The sequence below is a fragment of the Arachis hypogaea genome, chromosome 15 (assembly GCF_003086295.3).
Source record: "Arachis hypogaea cultivar Tifrunner chromosome 15, arahy.Tifrunner.gnm2.J5K5, whole genome shotgun sequence".
Taxonomy (NCBI): Eukaryota; Viridiplantae; Streptophyta; class Magnoliopsida; order Fabales; family Fabaceae; genus Arachis; species Arachis hypogaea.
In genome coordinates this window covers 35,572,473-35,597,443 of record NC_092050.1, presented here as the reverse complement: position 1 = coordinate 35,597,443, position 24,971 = coordinate 35,572,473, and the positions used below count along the sequence as shown (strand labels likewise).

At 36.8% G+C, this 24,971-nt stretch overlaps 1 protein-coding gene across 8 annotated transcripts; it reads left to right on the top strand.

Moving 5' to 3' along the window:
- Positions 1 to 12,581: 12,581 nt before the first annotated feature.
- LOC112750175 (receptor-like serine/threonine-protein kinase SD1-8) lies at positions 12,582 to 15,568 on the top strand. 8 transcript variants are annotated; one of them, XM_072219017.1, is made up of 5 exons: positions 12,582 to 13,129; positions 13,705 to 14,037; positions 14,579 to 14,707; positions 14,788 to 14,975; positions 15,095 to 15,568. In XM_072219017.1, exons 2-5 carry the CDS (start codon positions 13,977 to 13,979, stop codon positions 15,152 to 15,154), a joined length of 438 nt encoding a protein of 145 aa, XP_072075118.1. In that variant the 5' UTR covers positions 12,582 to 13,129; positions 13,705 to 13,976; the 3' UTR covers positions 15,155 to 15,568. The 8 variants fall into 8 exon arrangements, 6 of the variants coding, with proteins under 6 accessions (XP_072075118.1, XP_025654544.1, XP_072075119.1 ...); XM_025798759.2 differs by having other exon boundaries at positions 12,583 to 13,129; positions 14,776 to 14,975; XM_072219018.1 differs by having other exon boundaries at positions 12,737 to 13,129; positions 13,713 to 14,037.
- The last annotated feature ends 9,403 nt before the right edge of the window (positions 15,569 to 24,971 follow it).

Here is a 24,971-nt window from a genome sequence, read left to right as displayed (position 1 = left end):
AAAAACTCACAAGGTATTTGTTCTTTACTCTTCTATGTTCCATAAAGAAATAATTCAAGCAAGTTTGAAAATAGTTTTCTCAATCAATTCAATAGCATGCTCTTGACAAAATTCTTGGTAAATTTTTTGTTTTTCACCAAGATTATTTTCTATATGTATGTATGTTGTGGTGGATGCAAGAATTTTTCAAAATTTCCTAGTTCTTTTCCTAATTTTCAACAAGCAAAAAGTAACATGAACAATTAGGATCAAGGTAAACTAGGCATAGGCTATTCACATCATCCAATCACAATCCATGATTCTACTATATACTAGCAATATAAGGATGCAATATATATACCAAAACTAGAAATGCAATACTAGAGATAACTAAAAGCAACTAATATATATATATATATACCGAAAGTGCTAAGCAATGGGAAAAAGTAAAGTACTGTCAATATCCACAAAAGCATAATAAAAATTAAAAATAAACTAAATAGAAGTGTTCAGGAGAGAATATTTACACCCAGAAATAGAAGATCCTCCCCCACACTTAAGTCAAGCACTGTCCTCAGTGCTCAAAGGAATCAATCGGGGGAGAATCAACCATGTGAAGCTCCACCGCCTGGCGGTGATGGGTGGTGATGATGCTGGTAGACAATAATGGCGCTTGATGGCTGTGTGGTGGTCTGTGCTTTCTCAACTCTCGGCTCGGCTACAGCTGCCGGCTCCTCAACTCACGGCTCCTCGACTCTATGCTCCTCAGCTCTGTCAATTACTACCTCCTCAGATGTGATCTCCTCCAGTCTCTGCTCATGGTGCTCGACTGCTTGGCCAGCCTCAGCTGCTGGCTCCTCAGATGCAGGCTCCTCAGTCTCAGGCTCTGGTGTATTTGGAGGAGGTGGCCCAGGATCTCGACCCTCAAACTTTGCCACTATCCACTGGAAGAGGCGAGCGTTGCAACGCTCATAGCGGTGGATGGCCTGAAGGATCTCCCGACACATCTCATATGGTGTTTGAGGTCGGGGTATGGGTGTGGGTGCTGAAGGAGGTGCTGAAGGCTCTGCTGCTGCTGATGGAGGCTCAATAGTCTTCCTCTTCTTCTGAGGCGGCCCGTCATAATCTCTGTATGGCAGATATGGTTGCTTACTGATGTAGACAGACGTCCGGTCAGTTGGGCGTCTCTCTACACTAGATAAGGCTGCTAATCTGGTGATCAGAGATGGGAAGGGATCTGCTGTAGGTTCACCTTCATAATCGACTTTCTGATGAGGGGAAGAACAGAGATCCTCTTCCCCTCTAGGATAGCACATAACAGAACTGCCACCCGGATTCTGATATGCGTGGCATGCGTGCTCAGAAGGATGTAATCGGCAATGATCTGCTGCCAGATCCTTGCCTCCGGGTTGAGGTCCGTGCACGCAATGCTCAAGGGTACAGGCTACTATCCCTTGCTGTATTCCCAAGTAGCCTCAGGCTGGCCAATCTTTTTCAGGACCGTATCCAAGAAAATTTTACCCGAGTTGACGTCCGTCATTATTTGAGTATAAGTGTCCCTAGCTGGAGGAATATGCAGAATGTCCAAGAGGGCCTCTAAAGCAGTATTAGAGGTGTCTAAGGTGACACCTCTCAGAAAAATAGTTTGGGCATCCCTCTTGAGGAGATTGGCGTAAAATTCCTTGACCTGGTGTTCATTTACTTCCACCGGGTTGGATTTTACGAATCCCCAATGATAAAATTTGATTCTGTTTAGTATTGTATCCGCATATTTCTCGGGCAGGTTTAGTGTCCTCTCATAATGAAAGGCACGCTTTTCTAGTTTCTTATATTGTTCTTGGGCCTCGGAGTTGACGAAAGTGTCTGGATGGTCACTGGAGGCACGAGTGGAGGGCGAGCCAAGGGATTGGCTTTCTCCTTGCTCTTGCGGCCCATCCTGAAAAAGACAAAAACAGAATACAACTCAGGGAACAGATAAAATCACAAAAATAAGAAGGATATAATCAAACAATTCTATTAAGAGCCAATTAGATAAACAAATGCAAATCAGGGAAAAACATGTGTAAACAGTAGAATGTTCAAAAGAGAATGCATTTTCCCAAAATCAAGCAATCTAAGTGACAAATCAATGAGTAAACAACAATTGGAAGCATAGACAGGACTTAGTTGCACGATGTATGTGAATTGAATGGAAAGAAATTGATTGTCGCCATTGTGCCTTAAAGGTTGAAAAATTTTGTAAAAAATTGGCACAATGGGTACAAATCAGATTCAGAGTGAAAGCCTCTGCATATTCATATTTAGAAGATAGGAAATCACCACATATACACAATCTCTTGTCCAAAGCAATGCTCGATTGAAAATCAAGGTTGCATTGCTCAAAAACTTAAAGGAACAATTGGTTATGTACATGGCTTTGATGTTAAAAACACATGAACAAGCAATTGATCAATTCACGGGGAAAGCAATGTATGTACTGTTGCCAATAACACCCAACAGATTTCAAAATTGGAAGTTCAATGCTAGTTTGGTGTATGCATGGAAAGCAGCGGCAGTCAGCGCATAATGCAGTGAATCAGCAGATGATGATATGCTCAGCAAAAAGATTGACATCAAGTAACAGAATTATCAAGGTAATGTGAATTTCAGGTTGATGCTTCAACAAAAGCATGGTGCATAAGCCAAATCATGTCATGCAGCAGTTACAGAAAGTGTGCACAATCAGAAATTAACAATGCTAAATGGAAGAAAATACAAAACCTATGTTGATCAGACACAGAAATTGAACCAAAAATTCCATTTAGGCGTTTAATCAGGCATGTCCTGTGCAGAAATTGACAGGTAGCACTCACAGTTCAAGTAAGAACAGCAACTTCATCCAGTGCAGAAAACGATTCAAGTATTCAGCCAGGATTACATATTCATATTCAATCTAGAAAACTATAAATCATCTAACCTAAAACCACCTAGAAACTAAAGCAGAATTAAAAATCAAAACTAAGAAGAAGCAGTAAAATGAGACAGAAAAGAAATGGAACAGGGGAGGGGAGACATGGGTCAAACCTGTAATGTAGAGGAAGGAAAAGGTGGTAGAGGGAAGGTAAGGGCAAGGCCGAGAGGGGTGCAGCGGCACAGGAAACCGCCGCTGCTGGTGGTTGCTCACCGGATAGAGAGGCGCGGCCTAGGGAACGAGGCTGCGCGTAAGCAGGGAAGGGAGAGAGAAGAAGAAGAGAGAAGGGAAGAGAGAGAGAGAGAGAGAGAGAGAGAGAGAGAGAGAGAGAGTGTGTGTGCGTGTGTGTGTGTGTGTGTGTGTGTGTGTGTGTGGTGGCAATGGCAGGGCGGTCTCCGGCGGTGGTTGGTCGCGGGGTGGAGGGAGAAGAGGGATTGGGTGAGTGTGTATGTTCAGAGAAGGAGAAGAAGGGGTTGGGGTAAGGTAAGGAAATGAAGCGCGAGCCCCTGATCTTTTCGAATTAATGTTTGAAAAGTGACCTGTGCGGATGCACAAGGTCATGTGCGGACGCACACAGGGGAGAAAGAGGGGGGTATACGCGCGCACAGGGTCGTGCGGGTGCTTCGAGCAGAAGGTGGAATGCAGCCTGTGCGGGCGCACAAAGGGTGTGTGGACGCACAAAAGATGGAAAAGGTTTGGGTGCATACGCACAGCTTGTGCGTGCGCTGCGACCAGGGGGTGTTGTTCGAGCTATGCGGGCGCATAGAGGGTGTGCGCTCGCACAAGGGAAAATTTTTTTTACCGTGCAGCCGTATAGAAGGGGAAAGGAAGTGGTGTGACCACGCACAAGCCCTGCGTGTGCTGCGAACAGAGAGGGCTCTTGGGGGCGTGCGTGCGCATACTGCTGTGCGGACGCACATGTCTCTATTTCTGCAACAAAAATTATGCCTTTAAGGAATCAAACTTGACATCCCATACAGGTGTTCAAGTCCCAAAACATCACAAAACTCCCAAAAACACCTTATTTTACCAAAATTGCTCAACAAATATCAAAATAAAACCAACCAACCAAGCAAACTAACCAATTATTCATGAAACAAAAGCTAAAAGAGAGAGGGTTAGAAGGATATTACCATGGTGGGGTGTCTCCCACCTAGCACTTTGGTTTATAGTCCTAAGTTGGACTTGGTGAGGAGATCCTTATTAGGGCGGCTTATGCTTCCACTCCTCCTTGAATCTCCAACCAAGTTTGCTATTGATTTGACCTCTGGGGTCCCAATTAGGTTGCATCAAACTCATAAGAGACTTCAAGCTAGTAGCGAGGATCCTTAAGTATTGATTCTTGAAATTAATGCCCGGATCCCATAGTTGAGTTCCTCTATCACCATCGACACGCTTGTGCACTCCCCGGAATCCACTAAAGTGACTTTTGCACCAAAATTGAGCTCCAAATGTTGGATTGGCTCTGTTGATGAACTTCCCATTCTTTAGCCAGTCAACATTTTTCTCTTCACCATCTACTACTCCAAGGAAGGTTCGAAGTTGACCATCTGTTTCTAAAATGGCATATTAATGTGGGCCTAAAAATCTTGTTAGAGAAGTCTTCACCCACTCAATTCGTTCTTGGACAACTAACTTCACTTCTTGGTAAACAAAATCTTCCTCAACCTCTTTTGAATCTTCTTCATCATCACTCAAGTCAAAGATTGGAGGTTGTGTGAAGGCCACATCAACATCTCCTTCCAAATCCAATAAAGGAGGTTCATGAAGGTCATAGAAGGAATTACCCAAGTTGGACAAAAAATCTTGAATGATGGAATCCTCTTGATCAATTTCTATCCATTCTTCACTTATCTCCTCTTGTGCTTCATGTTGTGACTTGACATCTTCTACTTGATTTTGAAATTCTTCTTGCACTCCACACTTTTCACTTGGTCCCACACATTTATCCACTAGAATTTCTTGCTTTTGGCATGAACGCAATGAAGCTAAATGACCCAAAGCTTTTGCTAAGGTGGACATGACTTGCTCTTGCTTCTACCGGAACTCTTGTTGTTCTTGAATGAGCATGAAAAATAGTTCTTGTGTGGCTTGATCCATATATGAAGATGAGGATTGAGGTGATGAAGGTTGACAATCAAACTCATGTGGGTAAGGGTTTTGTAGGTAGTGAGGTGATGGTGTGTAAGATTGGTGACTATAAAGGTAAGTGTTTGGGTTCCATTGGGGTGCATTGTGGCAATGGTGTGAAAAAGTCATTAAGAAAATATAAACAAAAACCTACTAACAAAAGCAAACAAACAACCAAAAAGAACTATTTATACTATTAATTCACAACAACCAAAAGATATAACACCGTTTGCAAATCCTCGGCAACGGCGCCAAAAACTTGATGCACGCAAATTCATCGGTTGAGAATTCCTTCTCGGTAAAGGAGAAATAACCTCGTTGCAAGTATAGTTCTCAACCAACAAGTAGTGCTCGATCAAAGTTTACAATTTCTAATCTAAATCGAGAGTAGCTAAACCTCGGGTCGTTCTCCCTAGGAATGCAAATGAAATGTTACTTCTTTCAGTTGTGAAGAGGGCAAAATGGGTTTTTGGTGCGATCAAAGAACGAAAGATTAAAAGAACTAAGCAATGATCAAAATTGATGTAAATGCAAGCAAAGAGAAATAAGACCAAAACTTAGTGAAAATGCTATAGATGCAATAAAGAATCTTGACTTGGGAATGAGTATCCAAGGAATCCTATCATTGCCATAACCACAACTATGGTAATTATCATGAGTCAATCTCGCCTAGTCAACCCCAACCATCGAGGAGTAAGTCAAGCAAGCATAATTGACCTTAATCCATAAGTCCTAACTAACTTACCAAACTAGTTGATAAAAGGCTAGCGTCAATGAAAACAAGAGCCAACTAACTACCTAAGAATTACCACTAAATGTCGGACATTATGACTCTAGTGTCCTAGGAACTCAAACCACAAGCCAAGGTGGGAAAATCTACTCAAAATCTAAGGTTGGCATTTTCACAAACACCTTGTATGCATAAAAGTAAAACATGGAGAATTGCAAAGTGAAATGTAAAACTATAACCAACTATCAACAAAACCAAACATAAACATGCAATCAAACATAAAGGAGGCATGAAATGTAAAATTTATCAATCAAAACTTCAAGAAACACAAAATTGCAATATGAACAAAGTAACTTGAACCAAAAGTAAATGAAAGTAAAAGTACTTTAATTAAAGAGGAAATTGAGAGTACTTACAATTAAAGAAGTAAAATCAAAGATCAAAGCTTGCTATAAAATGCTACAATGGAAATTGATAAACCCTAGGAGAGCTATCTACTCTACACTACTCCTACTCCTAATTACTATGAAAACTCTCTAAAAGTTGCTCCAATCCTCCCTTTGATAAGTGGTCAATTCTCCTTCATATAGCACTTCCAAACAGCAATTCAGCCTTCCAAAATGAGCCAAGAGGCCTCCAAATTCGAGCAGCACATGCCTCATTAATGAAATCACGTGCAGGGACCTGTGCGGATGCACAGACTTGTGTGTCCGCACACGCGGCTAAAAATTGACCTGTGCGTATGCACAGGTGCGTGCGTATGCACAGGTGCGTGCGTATGCACACATGGAAATTCTCGCTTGTGCGCGCGCACGTAGGGCTGTGCACACGCACACTTCGCTGTGTGTGCTTTTCCTTGTTTTCTTCATGTTTTCTCTTTTATACATGCTTTCTTCCACTTTTAGCTATCCATTCTTGCCTCCAAGGCCTGAAATCACTCACAAACCATATCACGGCATCGAATGACATAAAAGTGGAATTAAATTGCTCTATTAAAGTACAAAATTGCATGTTTGTACATTTAGGATCAAATTAGGGACAAAACACAAGAGTATGCTATTTTGGCGCTTAAGTGTGAGTTCATGTGCTAGAATCCATCCAAATTGAGTCAAAATATACCATCAAATATGGACTCATCAGAGGTTGGTTATCACGAATATGTCCACCATAGCTATTGTCTTGGTATGCATCATAGAATGGTTTTTGCTCATGGCACATTGGAGGAGGATGTTGCCGAAAGGGTTGATCAAATCCTTGTGGCTCCTCCCATCTTTGATTGTCCCAACCTTGATGCATGTTCCTATTATAGCTTCCATTCCCTACAACATAATTTGAACCAAACTCATAGCCAAAGGGTTGAGAATTCATAGTAACAAAAGAAAGTAAAAACAGAAAAATATAATAAGAAAATAATGAGAATAAATTCCTAACACTAGAAACAACTAACAAAGAAACGAAAAAGGAAAATTATTCACAATATTCACAATAACCAATAATAAGGCACACGTTTGCAATTCCCCGACAACGGCACCATTTTGATGAACGGATTTTTGATGGTAAAGAATTCACAATAAATTCTCGTTGCTAGTATAGTTTCTAAACCAACAAAGAATACTTTCATACAAAAATTTGTTTGTCACTAAAGCAAATCTAATCAAATTAATAACCGAAGTATTTAAACCTCGGGTCGTCTCTCAAGGAATTGTAGGGAGGTGTAGTTATTATTGGTTATGGAAAAGTATCTTTTTGGGTTTTTGAAATTAAGAACAAGGAAATAAAATAGCAAGGAATTAAATTAATAACTAAGAAAACTCTTGGCATGGTATGAAAATTAGAAGTCCTATCCTAGTTATCCTTATCAATTGTGATGAGAATTGTTTATTGCTCCCATTAGTTAACCCTTACCGAATAAAGGAAAGTCAAGCGGGCTAATCAATTTGATTCCTTAAGTCCTAGTCAACTCCTAAGGAAAGACTAGCTTTAGAGGGATCCAAATTAACCAGCAACTTCCAATTATCAATCAAGAAAGGAGTTTGATAACTCAAGAGTCTCCAATTACTCAATTCATGCTGAGAATGTAAAAAGCTAAATTAAAATCATAAATACGAAATACCTCAAATTGCATTAAAAAAAATCAAATCTAACATGGAGTTCATAAACCAAATTGGGAAAATAAATAAACTAGAATGCTAGAATAAATAAAAGTAGAAGAGAAACTAAATTAAAGGAACGTTGAACCTGGAATTGAGAAGAAATAAACCTAAAACTAAGAGAAATCCTAAAACCTAGAGAGAGGAGAGAGCCTCTCTCTCTAGAAACTACATCTAAAACCTAAAAATTATGTGAAGTGATGAATGAGAAGTTGTGTGTTTGAGTCTCTGCTTGTCCCCTGGCTTTAGTCTGCATCTCTGTTTGCGATTTCTGCAGGTAGCGCATGTCACGCGTACGCGTCGTTGGTCAACTTCGCGTATCATGCGTATGCGTCAAGCACGCGCACCCGTCGCCGTGCGAACTCCAATTCACGCGCACGCGTGAGCCATGCGTGCGCGTTGCTCCTTGCTGGTTGTCTCCTCTATTTCTTGTGCTCCTTCCAATTTTGCAAGCTTCCTTCCATCCTTTAAGTCATTCCTGCTCTATAAAGCCTGAAAACACTTAACGCACAGATCACGGCATCGAATGGTAATGAGAGAGGATTAAACATAGCAATTTTAAGGCCAAAGAAGCATGTTTTCAATCATAGTACAGAATTAGGAAGGAAAATATAAAACATGCGAATTATATGAATAAATGTGAGTTTAGTGAATAAAATCCACTTAATTAAGTACAAAATGTACCACGAAATAGTGGTGCATCAATGGGCAAAATTATACAGCCACTAACAGGATCTCCTTTCATCTGAAGTCCTAACTGATAAGTAATGTAACACCTTACCACACAAAGCTTTACACTTAAGCTGTAAAATAGTGGTGGTGTGGTATTACGACCTGTAAAATAATATACGCACGCACGCACGCACGCACGCACGCACACATAGATATATAATAATAATAATAATAATAATAATAATAATAATAATAATAATAATAATAATAATAATAATAATAATAATAATAATAATAATAATAATAATGATAATGATAATGATAATGATAATGATAATGATAATGATAATGATAATGATAATGATAATGATAATGATAATGATAATAATAATGATGATGATGATGATGATGATGATGATGATGATGATGATGATGATGATGATGATGATGATGATGATGATGATGATGATGATGATGATAAAAAGGAGATAGTATATTAGGAGCCTTGAAAAACGAGAAAATAAAAATCGCAAAATAAAAAGCACAAAGCTCAGAAATACAGTTTACTTGTGTGCGAAGAAAACTGAAGTTTATAAGTATAAATAAACAAAAAGTGCGAATAGAGGGCCAAAAGCACAAAATAAGAAACTCCTAACTCAGCCTGCGAAGCTAAGGCTGGCCAGAGAATGTTTACATACATATATACATATCCCAAACCCAAAATATATAGATGAACCCTAGCTCTCCATAAACCTCTAAGAGGAGAAAAATAAACAAGTTATTCAGAGAGGAAGCTAAGTACATATATAAAAAACTGTACATCAAAATGAAACCCAAAAACCACTCCACTTCAGAAGCCCAGACGCCTAGCGAGGTGCCTCTCGACCTACATCTGAAAAATAACAACATAGTATGGAGTGAGAATCGGAGGTTCTCAGCATGGTAAAGGTGTCACACATATAAGATATAAGGTTCTGGGAATGCAGAGGCAATCCTAAAACGCCGACACTCAGATTATGAAGCTTAAAGTACTAAACAGAAACCATAAAAGGGAAAGTTATCTAGGGAATTCTAAACCTAGCTTAAACTTAACTTTAACACTAAATATGTCCACCATTCCTCCGTTCCTCCATCTTCGGTGAGTTTGCAAAGACAGACAAATAGACAATTGCAAGCACAGGTACGAGGCAAGTAGTGCAAGTAGCACTTATAACAATTAACATAATATATTCAGTTAGGCATTTCCAATTAATGCATATCAAACAAACAAACAAAATGCACATGATGTATGTCTGTCCTATGGCTGATGAGGCTCATCTGTTGGTTATCAAGCTAACCCGACAAGTCCGGTTTGCTAAACCCTTGGACTGTCTCCCGTCGCACATCCCATGAGTCTATGCTTTTTCTCTTTTCATTCAAAATTCATACATTCATATATATATATATATATATATATATATATATATATATATATATATATATATATATATATATATATATATATATATAACTTACTCAATGGGGGTTACCATTCCCGAGAATTTATACGTGCTCGGTCACCCTTACGACGTGGGGTCAACAGAGTATCGAGTTTCAACCTGGAACGTGTGGTGGCAAGCCACAGTACTTTACCCAAGGAAACTCGTATCTCAGATAACATTAAATGCATAAGCCATATAAGTATTTATAATCATTCATATTCATTACATAATCGTTCATCATAGCCGTAGCATCATATATTCTCCAAGCATACACATTCTTCTCATATAACTCATCACTTTTTAACCTTTACTTCATCCCCAAATTATCTCTATTTCCTAGCTCTAACTTATTATCAAGCTTATCATTACGTTCTAGGGCTAAAAGGGTAAAAACAGAGGTTTGGAGGTTCAAAATAGAGCTTTAAAACACAAAACTCCTTTGCTGAAAATAGGGAAGTCATGCATACGCCGTGGGTCACGTGTATGCGTGGGTACACATTTAGACCATAACGCGTATGCATACCTCATCTCGCGTACGCGTGCAAACCAGGCAAAATCGTTTGGTCGTGTACGAGGAGTTTCGCGTACGCAAGTAACCTGGGTCACGCGTACGCGTGGCCTTGGCCCATTTGGCGTACACATTCCCCTTTACGCATACGCATGGTGTCAAACAGAACTGCATGGTCGCGTGAGGGTGGTTCGCGTATGCAAAATTTCCAAGTCACACATACGCGTGGGCATATGTTTTATAAAAAAATTTACTAAGTCTGAAATCTGCAGAATTTCACATTTTGAACCCTAAACTTCCGATGCGCATAACTTTTTCGTTTTAAATTGTTTTTCTTCCGTTCTTTGAACGGCGTAAACTTCACGGACCTAATTTTCATTTAAAATAAGTTTGAAATCATTTGAGGATCCAGAATCTAAGTTGTGGGTCACCAAAGTGTGGCCAAAAACCAAATTTACACAAAAAGATCCAAACCTCAATTTTTACAAAAAAACCAAACTCAAACCACATCCCACTCATATAAATAGTACCACCATCTATTATATACCGCACCACCATCACCCAAATCAACCATTCCTCAATATTACATCATTTTAAACACAAACTTCCGCAACTAACTAACAAGGTCATCAATCATTCATCATATACATACATTCAATCTTTAACACTTTACCAATCATCATCAAAGCTTCTCATAACATCCTAGGCTTCATCCTCAATATCAAACCACAATCAACTCCTAGCTTAGTTCACAATTATTCTCAAGGCACTAAACAATTTAACATACACATGCATTCAATTCCTATCTTATGGTCATCTAGCTTAAGTTTTTACAGAACATTATATTTTAGATACGTGAAACCTAAACCATACCTTGGCAGATTTTCGCGTATTGTCCAAGGCAAAATCACCAAAACCAACATAGCCCCTCAAGCCCAAAATCACCAAAGCACAAGCATCCAACCTCCACCAGTTCCAAGGCTCACAATTTAAGCTCCAACATATACATATATACACCTAATTTCACATATGTCACACATACATACCCAAATTCAATACCCAACCTACTCAAATCAAGAAATAGCTAGGGTTATTGATTCTTACCATACCCACGGACCGAGAGAGCTAAGTCCAACAAGTTCCGCAAGCTAGATTGAACCTAGAGAACCAAAACCAACCAAATTCTCAACCTGAATACTTTTAAATTTCAAAATTTGAGGGGTGGAGAGACTGGGGTAATAAAGTGACTTACCGACAAAATTTTTCCGATGGATTTGTAGAGTTCGACGCAGTGAACGCATGGCCGCAAACAGTGCGGCGATCGGAGCTCGGAGGGAGAAGTTATGGTGGATTGAGTTGTGATAAGGGTTTGGGATTTTCTCTTCTTTCCCCCTTGTATGCTTCAGTGTTCTTTGCTGAATGGGGAAGAAGAGGACTCTTTTCATTAATTTATTGGGCCAAGGGGTTGGGTCTTGGGCCCATTTTGGGCCTGGTTCGGCCCGTTTGACTCAATTTTGGGGTAAATTCTTTGAAATTAGTGTCAAAATTCTTGTTTTAATGAGCTCTATCCTATTTTAACATAAAATTCACATTTTTAATTTATTTTATTAGAATTTAATTTATTAGTTAAGTATTCGCTAATTTAACGGGGTTTACAAGTCACATCCTACAAGATGATCGTTATTTGCCTACAACGCAAATGAAAAGTATGTGACTCCGGACGTGACCTCTCGATCAAAGCAGATTCCAGTGCCCAATTATGGTCTCACTCATGCATGTAGGCTACATGACCAAAACCTACTTGTGTGAAGAATAATAGCATGGCTAGCTCATTGGGACGTGCCAGTCTATTTCTTCTAGTGTGTAAGATCCTACCACTATAAAAAGATAAATAAAATTATGTTAAATTCCGACTAAAAAAATTTATAAATTTCATTCACATTAAATATAATTTAAATTTTATACCATGCACTACAAAACAGGCGGAGGATTGCTTCGGCCATTTAGCGTCGGTTTACGTAACCACCGCCAAATTGAAAGATTGCAGCGGTTCAGTTGGCGGGTTTGTTCAGCGCATCAAATTTTGTTTTGGTCCCTTCCCCCACTAAAAAGGAGAAATCACTTCATTTCATTTCAGTAGTGAGCCAAGCCCCTTCTCCCCCTTTCTCCGAACATAGAATTAAGGTCTGCAAACCCTAGCCTCTCTTCGTCGATCCGTCCATCTATCAAGCTACTGCCGCCATCCGTCGCACGCAGGGGGTTCTCTTTGTCCGTCGAGCTAATGCCCCTCCATCCCCTTCTCCAATCTTCTTCCTTTAGCAAAATTGCGTGTAGCCCTTGCCCCTGACTCCACCTCGCAGCTTCTTTGTGGAGCTTGGCAGCCGTCGTCTTTGTCCTAATTTTTCTCAAGTTCTCCTACCTCTGCTCTGCTTCATGCCTCCGCCTCAACCATCCAGTTGGTCTTTGTTGATGCTTCCCCCGGGTCATCAGTGGTGCCTCTTTGTTTTCCCTATTGGTTGTCGTTGCTAGGTATGTGGTTGTCGATGTCGTTGCATCTGCTTCTGCTTTAGACACTCATTAATTGGGGCTTGTGATTGGAGCTCCTAAGTTCTGAGTTATGCAGGTCAAGGGCCCCCCGAGTTGAGTTTCTAGCTACTGATTTTCTCCTAATTTAACTCTATTTCATAGATTTTTTCTTAAATTTTGTATCTTTTAGGTTTAACCTATTGATTTTGGTTGTTTATATTGTTGAATTAAACTTGAATGCTTAACTGTTTAGTGCCCCTGATTTGATTATTTTATATTGTTATGGGATAGAAATAAAAATTTTAAAATAGAACAGCCAAAAGAGTGATTGATATAAACCAGAATTTTGATATAGCAGCACAATGCTATTAATGATGTGCAGTTGAATTAGTATTGCAAGTTGAACTTGAATGTTCAAGGGTTGATTTGATGTATTTTTTATACTATTTGCTATATGATGCTTAGAAAAAACCTCGATTGCCATTTGTTCTGTCTTTCGTTCTGATTTTAATATTGCTGCTCTACTGGTCTTATTTTCTTGTTGCAAAAATACTTCGCCGGTTCGCACTTGTATGCAGAGGTTCAGGCCTAAGAACCAAGAAGCTTGGAACTTGAGAGATGGGTTGATGGGTGTGTGAGGAACACGGGTTTGAATTGTTCGACTGACAAGTTCCTACATCTTGAGAACATGAAGCTGCCAGAGATAAGCAGCGTGTTTATGAATAAGAGTATGACACTTGATGAATGTGACAGTCTGTGTAAGAGGAATTGTTCATGCACTGCATATGCAAACATTGATATCAGAAACGGAGGAAGTGGCTGTGTTATGTGAATTGGTCAACTCTTTGACATGAGTGTCTACTGTACGGATGGCCAAGATGTCTATGTCAGATTGGCTGCAGCTAATATAGGTATCTCTCTATCTATCTATTATCTATCTCCCCATGAGGTGTTATAGTTGTAGCAAAAATAATCAAAAGAAAGTGAAACATGATACATTAACTTATGAATGTGTGAGGTCAAGTTTGTAATGTGTTTCATCTTTAATGTGTTATATTTAATTATAATATGTTAGTAAAAAATTATTAAAAAGAATAATTTGAATCACATGAGTAATTTTTTGGAGATTAACTTGAAGTATTAAATCTTACAAAAGGTCAATTTGAACACTAATTTAATATTGAATTTTAATAGGTTTTAATTGACTTTTCAGTGAAGGGAGTTTTAAGTTTTTATCCAATAGCTATATTGAAATTATTACTAAGTGCCTAATTAAATCCTTTGGTTTTAAAATAATACAATCGCCTAATAATCACATATAATTGTTATAACATGAATATTAAATAGTAATGGTTATGCACATTTTTGCTAAGATGATGATATTGCAAGTTCCTTCCTCATTGATTAAGTATTTAAGGTGGAGTTCTTTCTGATCAGTTTGGTGACACACAGGATCTACTAGCTCCAACAAGACTCATAGAGTAGTACAGGTTATTGGAATCATATTTAGTGCACTTGTTTTAGTTTTTGGATTGGTTGCTATTTGTTACTTATGGAAGAAGGGAAAACAAAGATCTAGAGGTAATGTACAATAATCTCTCTCATATGAATGCTTATGTATAGTATGGTACTGAATTGTATATCAATAGCCACTATTCCAGGTTTTGTCCATAGAAATCATGATTGGTTAATGAATGAGGTGGTGCCTTCTAGAAGATACTTGGGTGATGAAAGGAACATGGATGATCTAGAGTTGCCAATGTTTGATTTTGATACCTTAATGATGGCTACAAACAATTTCTCTCAAGATAATAAACTTGGAGAAGGAGGCTTCGGTAGTGTTTATAGGGTAAGCTGTTTTAATACTTTATGTATAACAGCTATCATTCCTAAAGTAAAGTCTCAGATTGTAACGTAAACACATTTTTATGTGTATACACTAACAAATAATGTCTATGATAATATCAGTGGAGATTGATTGAAGGCCAAGAAAATGCTATAAAAAGATTGTCAGAAGACTCTGGATAAGGAATTGAAGAATTTAAAAATGAAGTCAAATCAATTGTCAAACTACAACACCGAAATCTTGTTCGGTTGCTTGGTTGCTGCATTAAGAAAAATGAGATGTTGGTATATGAATATATGAAAAATAGAGGCCTTGATTCCATTTTATTTGGTAACTTGCATTATTTACTTAGATTTTTCTATTTTGGTAGTAATTATAAAATTGGCCTCAGTTCCTAACTTCCTATGCTTCAGATAGATGTCATTCAATTTGTTTTGGATAGATGATTCAAATCATGATGATTACTAAAGTAATTTTATTGAAAGGTTTCAAGCTATTAGCTTTTGTCTAGTATTTTGAACGTGTATCATTATTTAGATAACCAAGTGACAAATTCTTCTAATATGATTATGAAATAATATTTTACTTTTGTTTCATTCTTCGGTTTCCTCGTAGTGATATAATTGAGTAGCTTTATGAAGATAATTTTTTTTAATATAATAAGATTGTGGGGGTTATAAACCTCCACAATATACATTTTTTTAAAAATTGCTTTCAAAATTGCGGCGGTTTACAAACCGTTGCAATTTTTTTGAAAATATCTATTAGCCAAATCACGGTGGTTCTAAATCGTCGCAAATAATCTAATCCTATTTTCCGGCGGTTGTGCCAGCGGTTTGTAAAATCCGCCGCAAAATCAAAATCAAATCTCCACCCCCTAACTCGCAACGTTTCTAGGACCACTTGTATGCCGTTTTGCGACGGTTAAAAATCGCCACAAATTCCCAAAAAAACCGCCTTAATTTCCCTTGTGTCTTGTAGTGATGTGCCACAGCCTTCCAATAATATGATTATCCCCGTCTTGTCTATATATTTTCTGCTCATAACCTCTCATCAAATTCTGCTCCATCTGTATAATATATATAAAACTTTAGAAATATAAAAATAATCTTGTCAATGCATAATTTATTTATACATATTCTAATATAATACGCTACAATTATTTATATTATTAATCTATAATCTAATATCATATTACACTAATTACAAAAGATACATAACAATGAATATTAATAATATACAAATACTACTCTAAATACACTTTAAATTTAAATTAAATCATAAATAATTCTATTGTGAACGAATATCTGTTTTTATTTCTATATATTATAATCTACTTAAAAAATATTTAAAACTATAATAATTAAAAATTACTCTACATATTATTATCAATTCTAAAATTATAAAGTACTCTAAAATATTTATTTTTATAATAATTAATGACTATTTTTACATAACGCTAATCTAATTATTCACATAATACTAATCTAACTAATTCTAATATTTATTTTTATAACAATTAATAATTATTTTCATATAATATTAATCTAATTATTCAGTTAATAATATTATTATAATATTATATAAATTGAATAAATAAATAAATATGACAAAAACAAATACATAAATATTAAATAAAAGCGAAAATAAAAAAAACTTACCTATGAAGACGAGGAATTAGAGAGAAGATTCGAGAGAGCAATGTCAGTTTAAAAAACGAATGAGAATGGTAAAACCGTAAAAGTGAAATGTAAAAATAAAATACGAAAGAGAGGGCGAACTTTTTATAATTGGACCAACTTCTTAATAGTTCGCTAAATCATCACTAGGCGAACTGTGTGATAATAATACAAGGTTTAATAATTCTGTTGGTCCTTATAGTTTCGCGAAATTTTCAATTAGATCCCTATACTTTTTTTTCTTTTAATTGGGTCTCTATACATTAATTTTTTTTCAATTTAGTCCCTATTAATGTTAAACGTCAAAAAAATGTTAGTGAATTGTGAAATTATTTGTATACCCTTAGGGACCTAATTGAAAAAAAAATATAGAGACCTAATTAAAAATTTAGTAAAACTATAAATATTCAATGAAAGATATTCCTATAATCCCTATTGACACTACAAGAAATTATCGGAATAGCGACCGATTTAGTGATTTATTTTTCTTGAAAATCGGTCGCTGAACCCTTTAGTCGCTAATTTCTGAACTAAAAATCTAAATCGATCACAAACTCGGTCATTGTTCCTAATTTTATAATTATAGATTTTTACTAATTTCAGATTAACCACTATTAAAACTAAATTTTCATAAATAATTATATTTCTACAAAATATAAAAGGAATTGAGTATAGATTAATTTTTCAAATAAATACCACAACATTTACAATGTCTATATAGAAATATAAAATTTAACATATTGAAAATTCCTAAATACATTAAATTTATAATCCACAATCTAAAGTAAAACATGGTAAAAATAATTCATGAACATAACTATACTCTATTCAATATCTACTTAGACTAAACAATTATATCTATCTCAACTTATAAAGTCTGGTATAACATTCCAACTGGAAAATTGACTTAAAGATTCTTCACAACGGAGGAGCTACAGTTGGAAATCACTAACATTTCTAGTTCCATTCCTTTTCCATATTTTGAAACTTATCAATCTCCAAACTTTAGACCAAATGCTAAAATCACAATGAGTTAAACATATTATCAGATAAGCCACAACTACAAAATATTATCCTTGTAAGCCAAAGCTGAAACTTTGTCAAACATATACCTTGTTAAAGTAGCCAGCCAACAAGGTGCTATGAGAACGATTAGGCTCCAAGAAGGAGAATAATAAGTTCATCAGCTGAATGTACAAGAATATGAAAGGAAAATCAATACAGTAATAAATTTCTGCATGAATTCAAACTCAAATAGAAGTTTCATTTATGAATGAAAACATAATGACAAGAAAGATGATTAGATGTAAACAAGAAGGCTTAAGCAGTGATTATGAAGTACTTTAGCAACAAATTCTACTATTACTACTTACTTGAAGGTTCGTTTGCTTTCAGCATCTTCTGGTGGTTCTTCAATAATGTAGCATAACAACTGTTCAACCTGAGCTCGATCTCTCAGAGTAAGAAGAGGGAAATGGCAAATTATCAATTAATTTTGTTGAATCATATGCAAATGGTGGGCATGAAAATTGGGTAAGCATGAAAAACATGTACAACACTATGAAATTTGTTTCTGGAAGGGAAATGAGACATACAAGTTGATGAGTCGACTGTTTAAGACCTTGCATTATTGGATCACCTCCTCTTCATCAAGAAGCTCTTCCAAAGTGAAATTCTCCTTGTCTAATATTGCCTCCACCTGTACAGAATGGCAACACAAAATTCGCTTCAAGGGTTACAAAGAGTGTAATAGAACAAGAAAGTAAGCCACGCAGAACGGTGAGGCGTGGCACGGTGAGGCGAGGCGCGGCGCAGCAAGGTGACGCGAGGCGAGGCATGGTGAGGGCTTTGACGGGCAAACAATGCAGAAGACGACAGAACAGAGCAACGCAGAACAGAGCAACACAGGGAGAAGGATGCGACAGACGGCCGACCACCAAGGCTTTGGATGAAGATGACAGACCGACGGCTATGGATGAAGATGCCGAAGCCTATGGATGAAGAAGACAGACCCCCGGAGTAGAAGCGCACTTTACACGATTTTCAGAGAGAAAATTAGGGGCTGGCTAGGGTTTTGTTTTCCTTTGTGACAAAATGTCAAGAAGTTTTTGGGTATTTTGAAAAAATAGAGATATGTATGATTGGAATATCTAACTCAAATAGAAGAATATTCGTTTTTTAAACAGGATATTCCGTTATCTTAAATGTTATCCTCACGGCAGGGACTTAATTGAAAAACAAATTAACGTATAGGGACTCAATTAAAAGGAAAAAAAGTATAAGGACCTAATTGAAAATTTCGCGAAACTATAGAGACCAACAGAGTAATTAAACCATAATACAATTCGTCAAGTTAATGAGCGAACTAGCACAAATCAAACAAAAAAAGATAAATTCTCATATTTAAAGTCAAATTTTTTTTAAATAATGAATTTTTTTAATTTAATAAAAAAATCCTAACATCAACATATCTTTAGTGGAAAATATCCAGAGACCAACAAAAGAGAAATAAGTCAAATCAGTCGATGAGTATCTAAATGCATTCATAAATGTAATAATTTATGTAATATATCAAAGAACCCCACTAAGAAGACAATGGAGTATCTTTAAAATGGCTACAATGGGCTTTAGAATTGGCCCAATAAAATAAAAACACTTCCTTCTCCCACCAAACCCTAATTTTGACCATTCAGATTTTAACCATCCTCCCCCCACCCACCCACACCCCCAAATTCGAAAATACAGTAGCCACACCCCAACATCCCTTACCGTCGGCGCTGCAACAGAACCTCTTGTGGTAGTCCACTACAAACTGGACATCCGGTGCCACCCACACACTCCTCCCGTAAGAATCAAGGTCGGCCATTCACGGAAGTCGCGCGCTGCTCCCCTCTTCCCTCGCGCCTTCCTCACACCACCGTCGAACGTTGACGTCGCCGAGGAGCTCCCGGTAGCTGTCGCCGCGCCGCCAACCGTACGCATCCGGGGTCGCACTCCATTGCGCCTGACCCAGCACTGACCCCCAGAGCTTCTTCGTGCCGCCGCTGTTTTCGTGTGAACGCCCCCAACGCCGTGGTTTCCCCTTCCTGCTCGCTGCTGCCAAAGGTTAGTTGCTTTTGGTTGTTTATTTCATGAATAGCTGTTCATGCAAATGATTTATTTGATGGTTGATTGAAATGGGTGTGCTGCATCTGCATGAAGGTGTATATGTTTGATTTGTTGCACTGATTTGGATGAAAACTTACTGTGGTTGGTGCTGATTTCCTGGTTTTTAACCATTGTTGGTTATATACTTTTTTAATTTGGGTTATGTTTGTCCAGGAAGAGAAGCTCCTGGTTGCTGTCGCCGTGCCGCCAAACTTCCGCACCCGGCGTCGCACTTTCTCGCACCGGACCCGATGGTGACCACCTCCCTCATTGCTGCTTCAATAGGTTAGTTGATGGCTATGGATTTATTTGATAAATGAATGTTTATTTAACGACTTTAGTTAAGTTACTGGATTTTTCTTCTTATGTACACCATTTTATTATTTGAATAATTTGTTAGATATTTATTATCAACTATAACAGATGTTCAATATACTATGTATGCAGATGTTCATTTTATTCTGTGTTGGAATTGAGTTTCACTCTATTTTATTGGTTAAAGGGAAAGCAATCATTTTATTATGCTTTGATAAATTTAAGATTTTCTTCTCATCCCTATTTATTTTTCACTAGGTTGAAAAGTAAAAGGTTTTTGGTATTGAAACCTGAAAATTTTGATACTTGAATTGGCCATTTTCATGGGTTTAATGCTGCCAAATAAAAAACCAAACATGTCTATTATTTTTTAGTTTCTAGGCTTAGTGGAGCATCATGGCTTGCGCATAACTATTGCTGATGCACGGTTTTGCAAGCTATTGGATCGTTTCCTCATTCGCAGCCTAGGAAAATCACACGAAGTTTTGATCACTATCGAAGAAGGATCGATTGGAGGATTCAGGTCTCATGTTGTTCAGTTCATGGCCCTTGATGGTCTTCTAGATAGAAAATTGAAGGTAAAAATCCAAACAAGACTTGTCAACTTAAATTAGAACTAAAGCACTTGTTATATGCATCTTTAAAGATATTATAAATTGCGGATAACTCATGCATTTTTTTCATAACAACTGCGCAGTGGAGGCCAATGGTTCTTCCAAATCGTTATATTGACCACGGATCGCTTGCTCATCAGTTGTTTGAAGCTGGCCTTGCTCCAACTTAGATAGCAGCAACTATGTTCAACATACTTAGACAGACAAGGGAGGCACTAGAGGTTATGTCATAAAAAGAGAAATATCAAGAGGGGATAAATTTTCACTCCCCACAATATAGACATGTTAACGATATAAATCACCTTGTGTAACACAAACAAGGTACTATTAGAATGTGAATTATGTAAATGTTAATAACAATAATGTAGTTATATCAAATTGTAGTATCAACTGGTTGTAACTTGCAAGGAAGAAATAATGTCAATTTTTCAATGCTATTTGCTGAGGAAGTTAGTTCATGAAATGACCAAATTTAAAATAGTTTTTCTTTTAGATCGTTTGTTACAAACTTAATCCAAAATTGGGAGAATCTACAAAATAGCATTTTACATGGCATTTTTGCTTGATCTCTCTCGTTCTTATCTTTCCTGTTTTGCAAATTTGAGACCTCTTTATTTATCACTTACCTGATCATGTTAAAAACATTGATTACTAATAATTCATTGCTTAATTTTTACTTTGTATTTAACTATACTTTTCAAATTGCATACTTTCCAATCAAATAAACATACACAGATCTACTTAAGAATAAAAATAACCATCTACATACCTAGTGAATTGAACATCCGGCATATTTTAATTGTATCTACTTAAATTCAATCCAATCAACTGAATATCCACTTAAAAATGAAAATAATCATCCGCATACCTAGTAAAATGAACATCTGACATATTTTAATTTAAAAATATGATTTGGAATTGACCATTTCACTAGTGATCAATGATCATGTACTCCAATTAGCCCGCAATAGCAAGGTAACTATTTTGTGACAAAACTAACTTATTTTTTTTTGTTTAATGTATTTTATTATTCTATTATTTCTTTGGATTTTAAGGGGTAAAAATTAATTACTTAACCCTTCATTTTCTCATTATTGTTACCTTTCATGCATTGATAACACGAATATATTATACTTTAAAAGGGACTATAACCATCTGAATGATGCAAATGCATGAACCACATATATAGATGCAGGTTAATTTAGAAAAATATTAAAATCAAAGGTGAGTTCGCTCTTATTTAATCTTTGTCACAATTTAATTTACACCACTATCTAAAAATTTATATATATTGAGAATGATAAAGTTTTTTAGTTACTCTTTCTAACGAGTAAAAGATTAATTTAATTTTAATACATTGTCAATGTAAATTAGTTTTATGCATGTATCTAACTATTGTTACTACTATTTTACTTTGACTGCGTGAATAATTATCTAAAAAAATAGATGTAATTGGTCGATTAGGTAAAATATTTTACACAATCAGTGCATCAAAATTAAATTACTTAACGATATAAGAAAATTTTGCTTTTTATATATTCACATAAGGTACATAATAATTAATTAATACAAAATGAACATCCTTTATAATTTAATTGTATTTATTTGAATCCAATCCAAACAACTAAATACTTAATAATTATATTCCAAATCTCTGACATTCTTCAAATTGGTGACAGAACTAGAACAATAGAAGAAACTAATATAAATCACAATATTAGTGACATAAAAAATATAATAATAATAATAAAAACTAACCTATTAATGTACAACTTCAAGTTCATTCTTGGCAGAAGTTATTGCTACAGGCCTTGGTTGACTAATATTAATTATTGAAAAGATTAATGTACAACATCAATATATACATCAAAGAAGCTAATGTATTGATAGAATATTTTTCAATCATGACATACTTACCAGGCGGCAAAAATAACTATCTATTTTGTCTATGAAAGTAACCATCCGAATCCATATTAAACTGACCATCCAGATTATTGTGTCTATGTAAACCTCAATTAAAACATGCGGTTCATGGCAAAACAAAATTAAACTATATTCCAAACTAGCTACATTTGATATACAGTTATACACAAATTGCACCTTGATAGGAAGATTTTGTTAGTTTAATTTTGTTTTCTTCATGCTTATTTTTTTCAGATAATAACAACACAAGCAAATGTCTCAGAAACATCACTCGATCAAGATAAAGATGTGACACCATATAAAGAGGAAGAATTATAGAAGACGTTGATATCTAAGATAGAAGAAAAAGGTAGCATCTCTAATAATGGAGGAAAAAATAATCCAATACAAATTAGCTTATGTGAGAAAATTAATTTGGTTAGTGCAACAACCACCATACCTATTGAGTATAGAAACTATTTTAACTCTAAAGGTGCATACAAATTATGAAATTAAGTCTTATTGCCCATCACTAGCAATAATGTAGTTAATTTTAAAGAACATTGTGTTTGAGATTTTACCTCTTCTATAGTTGAAAAACAGAAAAAAAAAAAACAATGACCAAATCTAAACAAAATGCACAACACTAACACTTTATGTTATTATTATGTTAATATAATCAACACATACATAAAAAATGGCTCTAATAAACTGACCCATTGTGTCGGAAGCATCACCACCACCATAGAAAGTGGCATGTCCACTCTGCCAACCACCACCATAGTCAGCATTGGCACCTTGAAGGTTGATAACAATAAGTAAAACAATGAGAGCAACTAGAAGTGCAGTTTATGTATAACCTTGTGGTGATGAATGGCGATGTCGCAGGGTGAACCGTCGCTGGCTGGAGGGAATCTTCTCTGACTGGGATGTCCACGGCTGCACGAACGAAGAAACCCTTGCAACAGTGTTGCACAGTCTTTCGCGGTGCGCAGAAACAGCATCTCCCAAGGCTATGCGCGATGGCGGCTGTTGCGGGTTGCGAGATGGCACCGTTTTGAGAGAAGGTGAGAATTTCTGAGAAGCAATTCCTTGTAAATAGGGGAGAGGGTTGGCAGTTTTCAATTTTACATTGTTGACGATATAGAATCCTTATTTAAATTGAATTTAAAATTTGAAATAAATAATAATTAATTACTTTAATTAACATTTGATTTTAATTACAAAAATATCCCCATTATACACATTGTATAACAACTATATTGACTCCTCATATTTTTCCTATATTAAAACTTCGTGCATGTTTGTAGCAATGTTCTGAAAACTGGACCGGATCAGCCGGTCAGACCGGTTTAACCACGAACCGGCAACATTAACGGTCCAGTCAAGCATATAAAACCACTAATAAAAAAACTGGCAAAAAACTGTTAAACCGGATGAAAATCGGTCGGTCAGACTGAACCGAAACCCGGCCGGTTTACACAAAAGAGGGTAGCTAATTCGTTTCTTTCTCCCGTTCTCTCTTTCTTTCTTTCGGTCAGAGAAATCACACCAATGCAACCACAAAACCCTAGCACTGTAAGCCTACACCACTCAAAGTTCACCATCCGTCATCTAGCTTCCCTCATGCTCCAAGTCTTCAACACCTGTTCGTTGTCACCGATCGCGGTTGCTTCCTCGAGCTCGGCGTCCGTCGTCTTTGTCTGCTCAGCCGCACTTCCGTTGCCGTTTGTTTTCCATTCACGTTCGCGTCTTCGTTTGCGTTCGCTCGGCGTTCACCGTACACGTTCTCTCGCTGTTCACCGTTCGAGTTCGCGATCGTCTGGAAGCCACGTTGCTCTGCTTCAAACTCTGCGACCAACCCGCGCCTCCACTCAGCCGTCGAACTGCTCTTTGTTGTCCCCGCCGTGAGTTTCCTAAACCCGCCACAAGACAATACACTCACACAACACCAATACTCTTCTTCCACTACAAAAAAATAGGGTTAAAACGGCGGCTATTTTTGGTAATTACAGCGGTTAGAACTGCCATTATTACCAAAAATGGTGCCTCCAAGAAACGCCGTTATTCTGGGCGCCATTCTGGTTATTACGGTATTTTTCAGAAAACCGCCATAATTACCTGAGGTTAATACGGCAATTTTTTTAGGGTTAAAATGGCGGTTTCTGAATTGTTTAAAATGGCGGCTATAACCGCCGTTTTTACCAGAATTTTGTGGCATCATTTCTGTTTAAAATGGCAGTTTTTAACCGCTATTTTTACCATTATAACCGCCATTTTTACCAGGTTATAATAGCATCATTTTTGTTTAAAATGGCAGTTTTTAACCTCCATTTTTACCA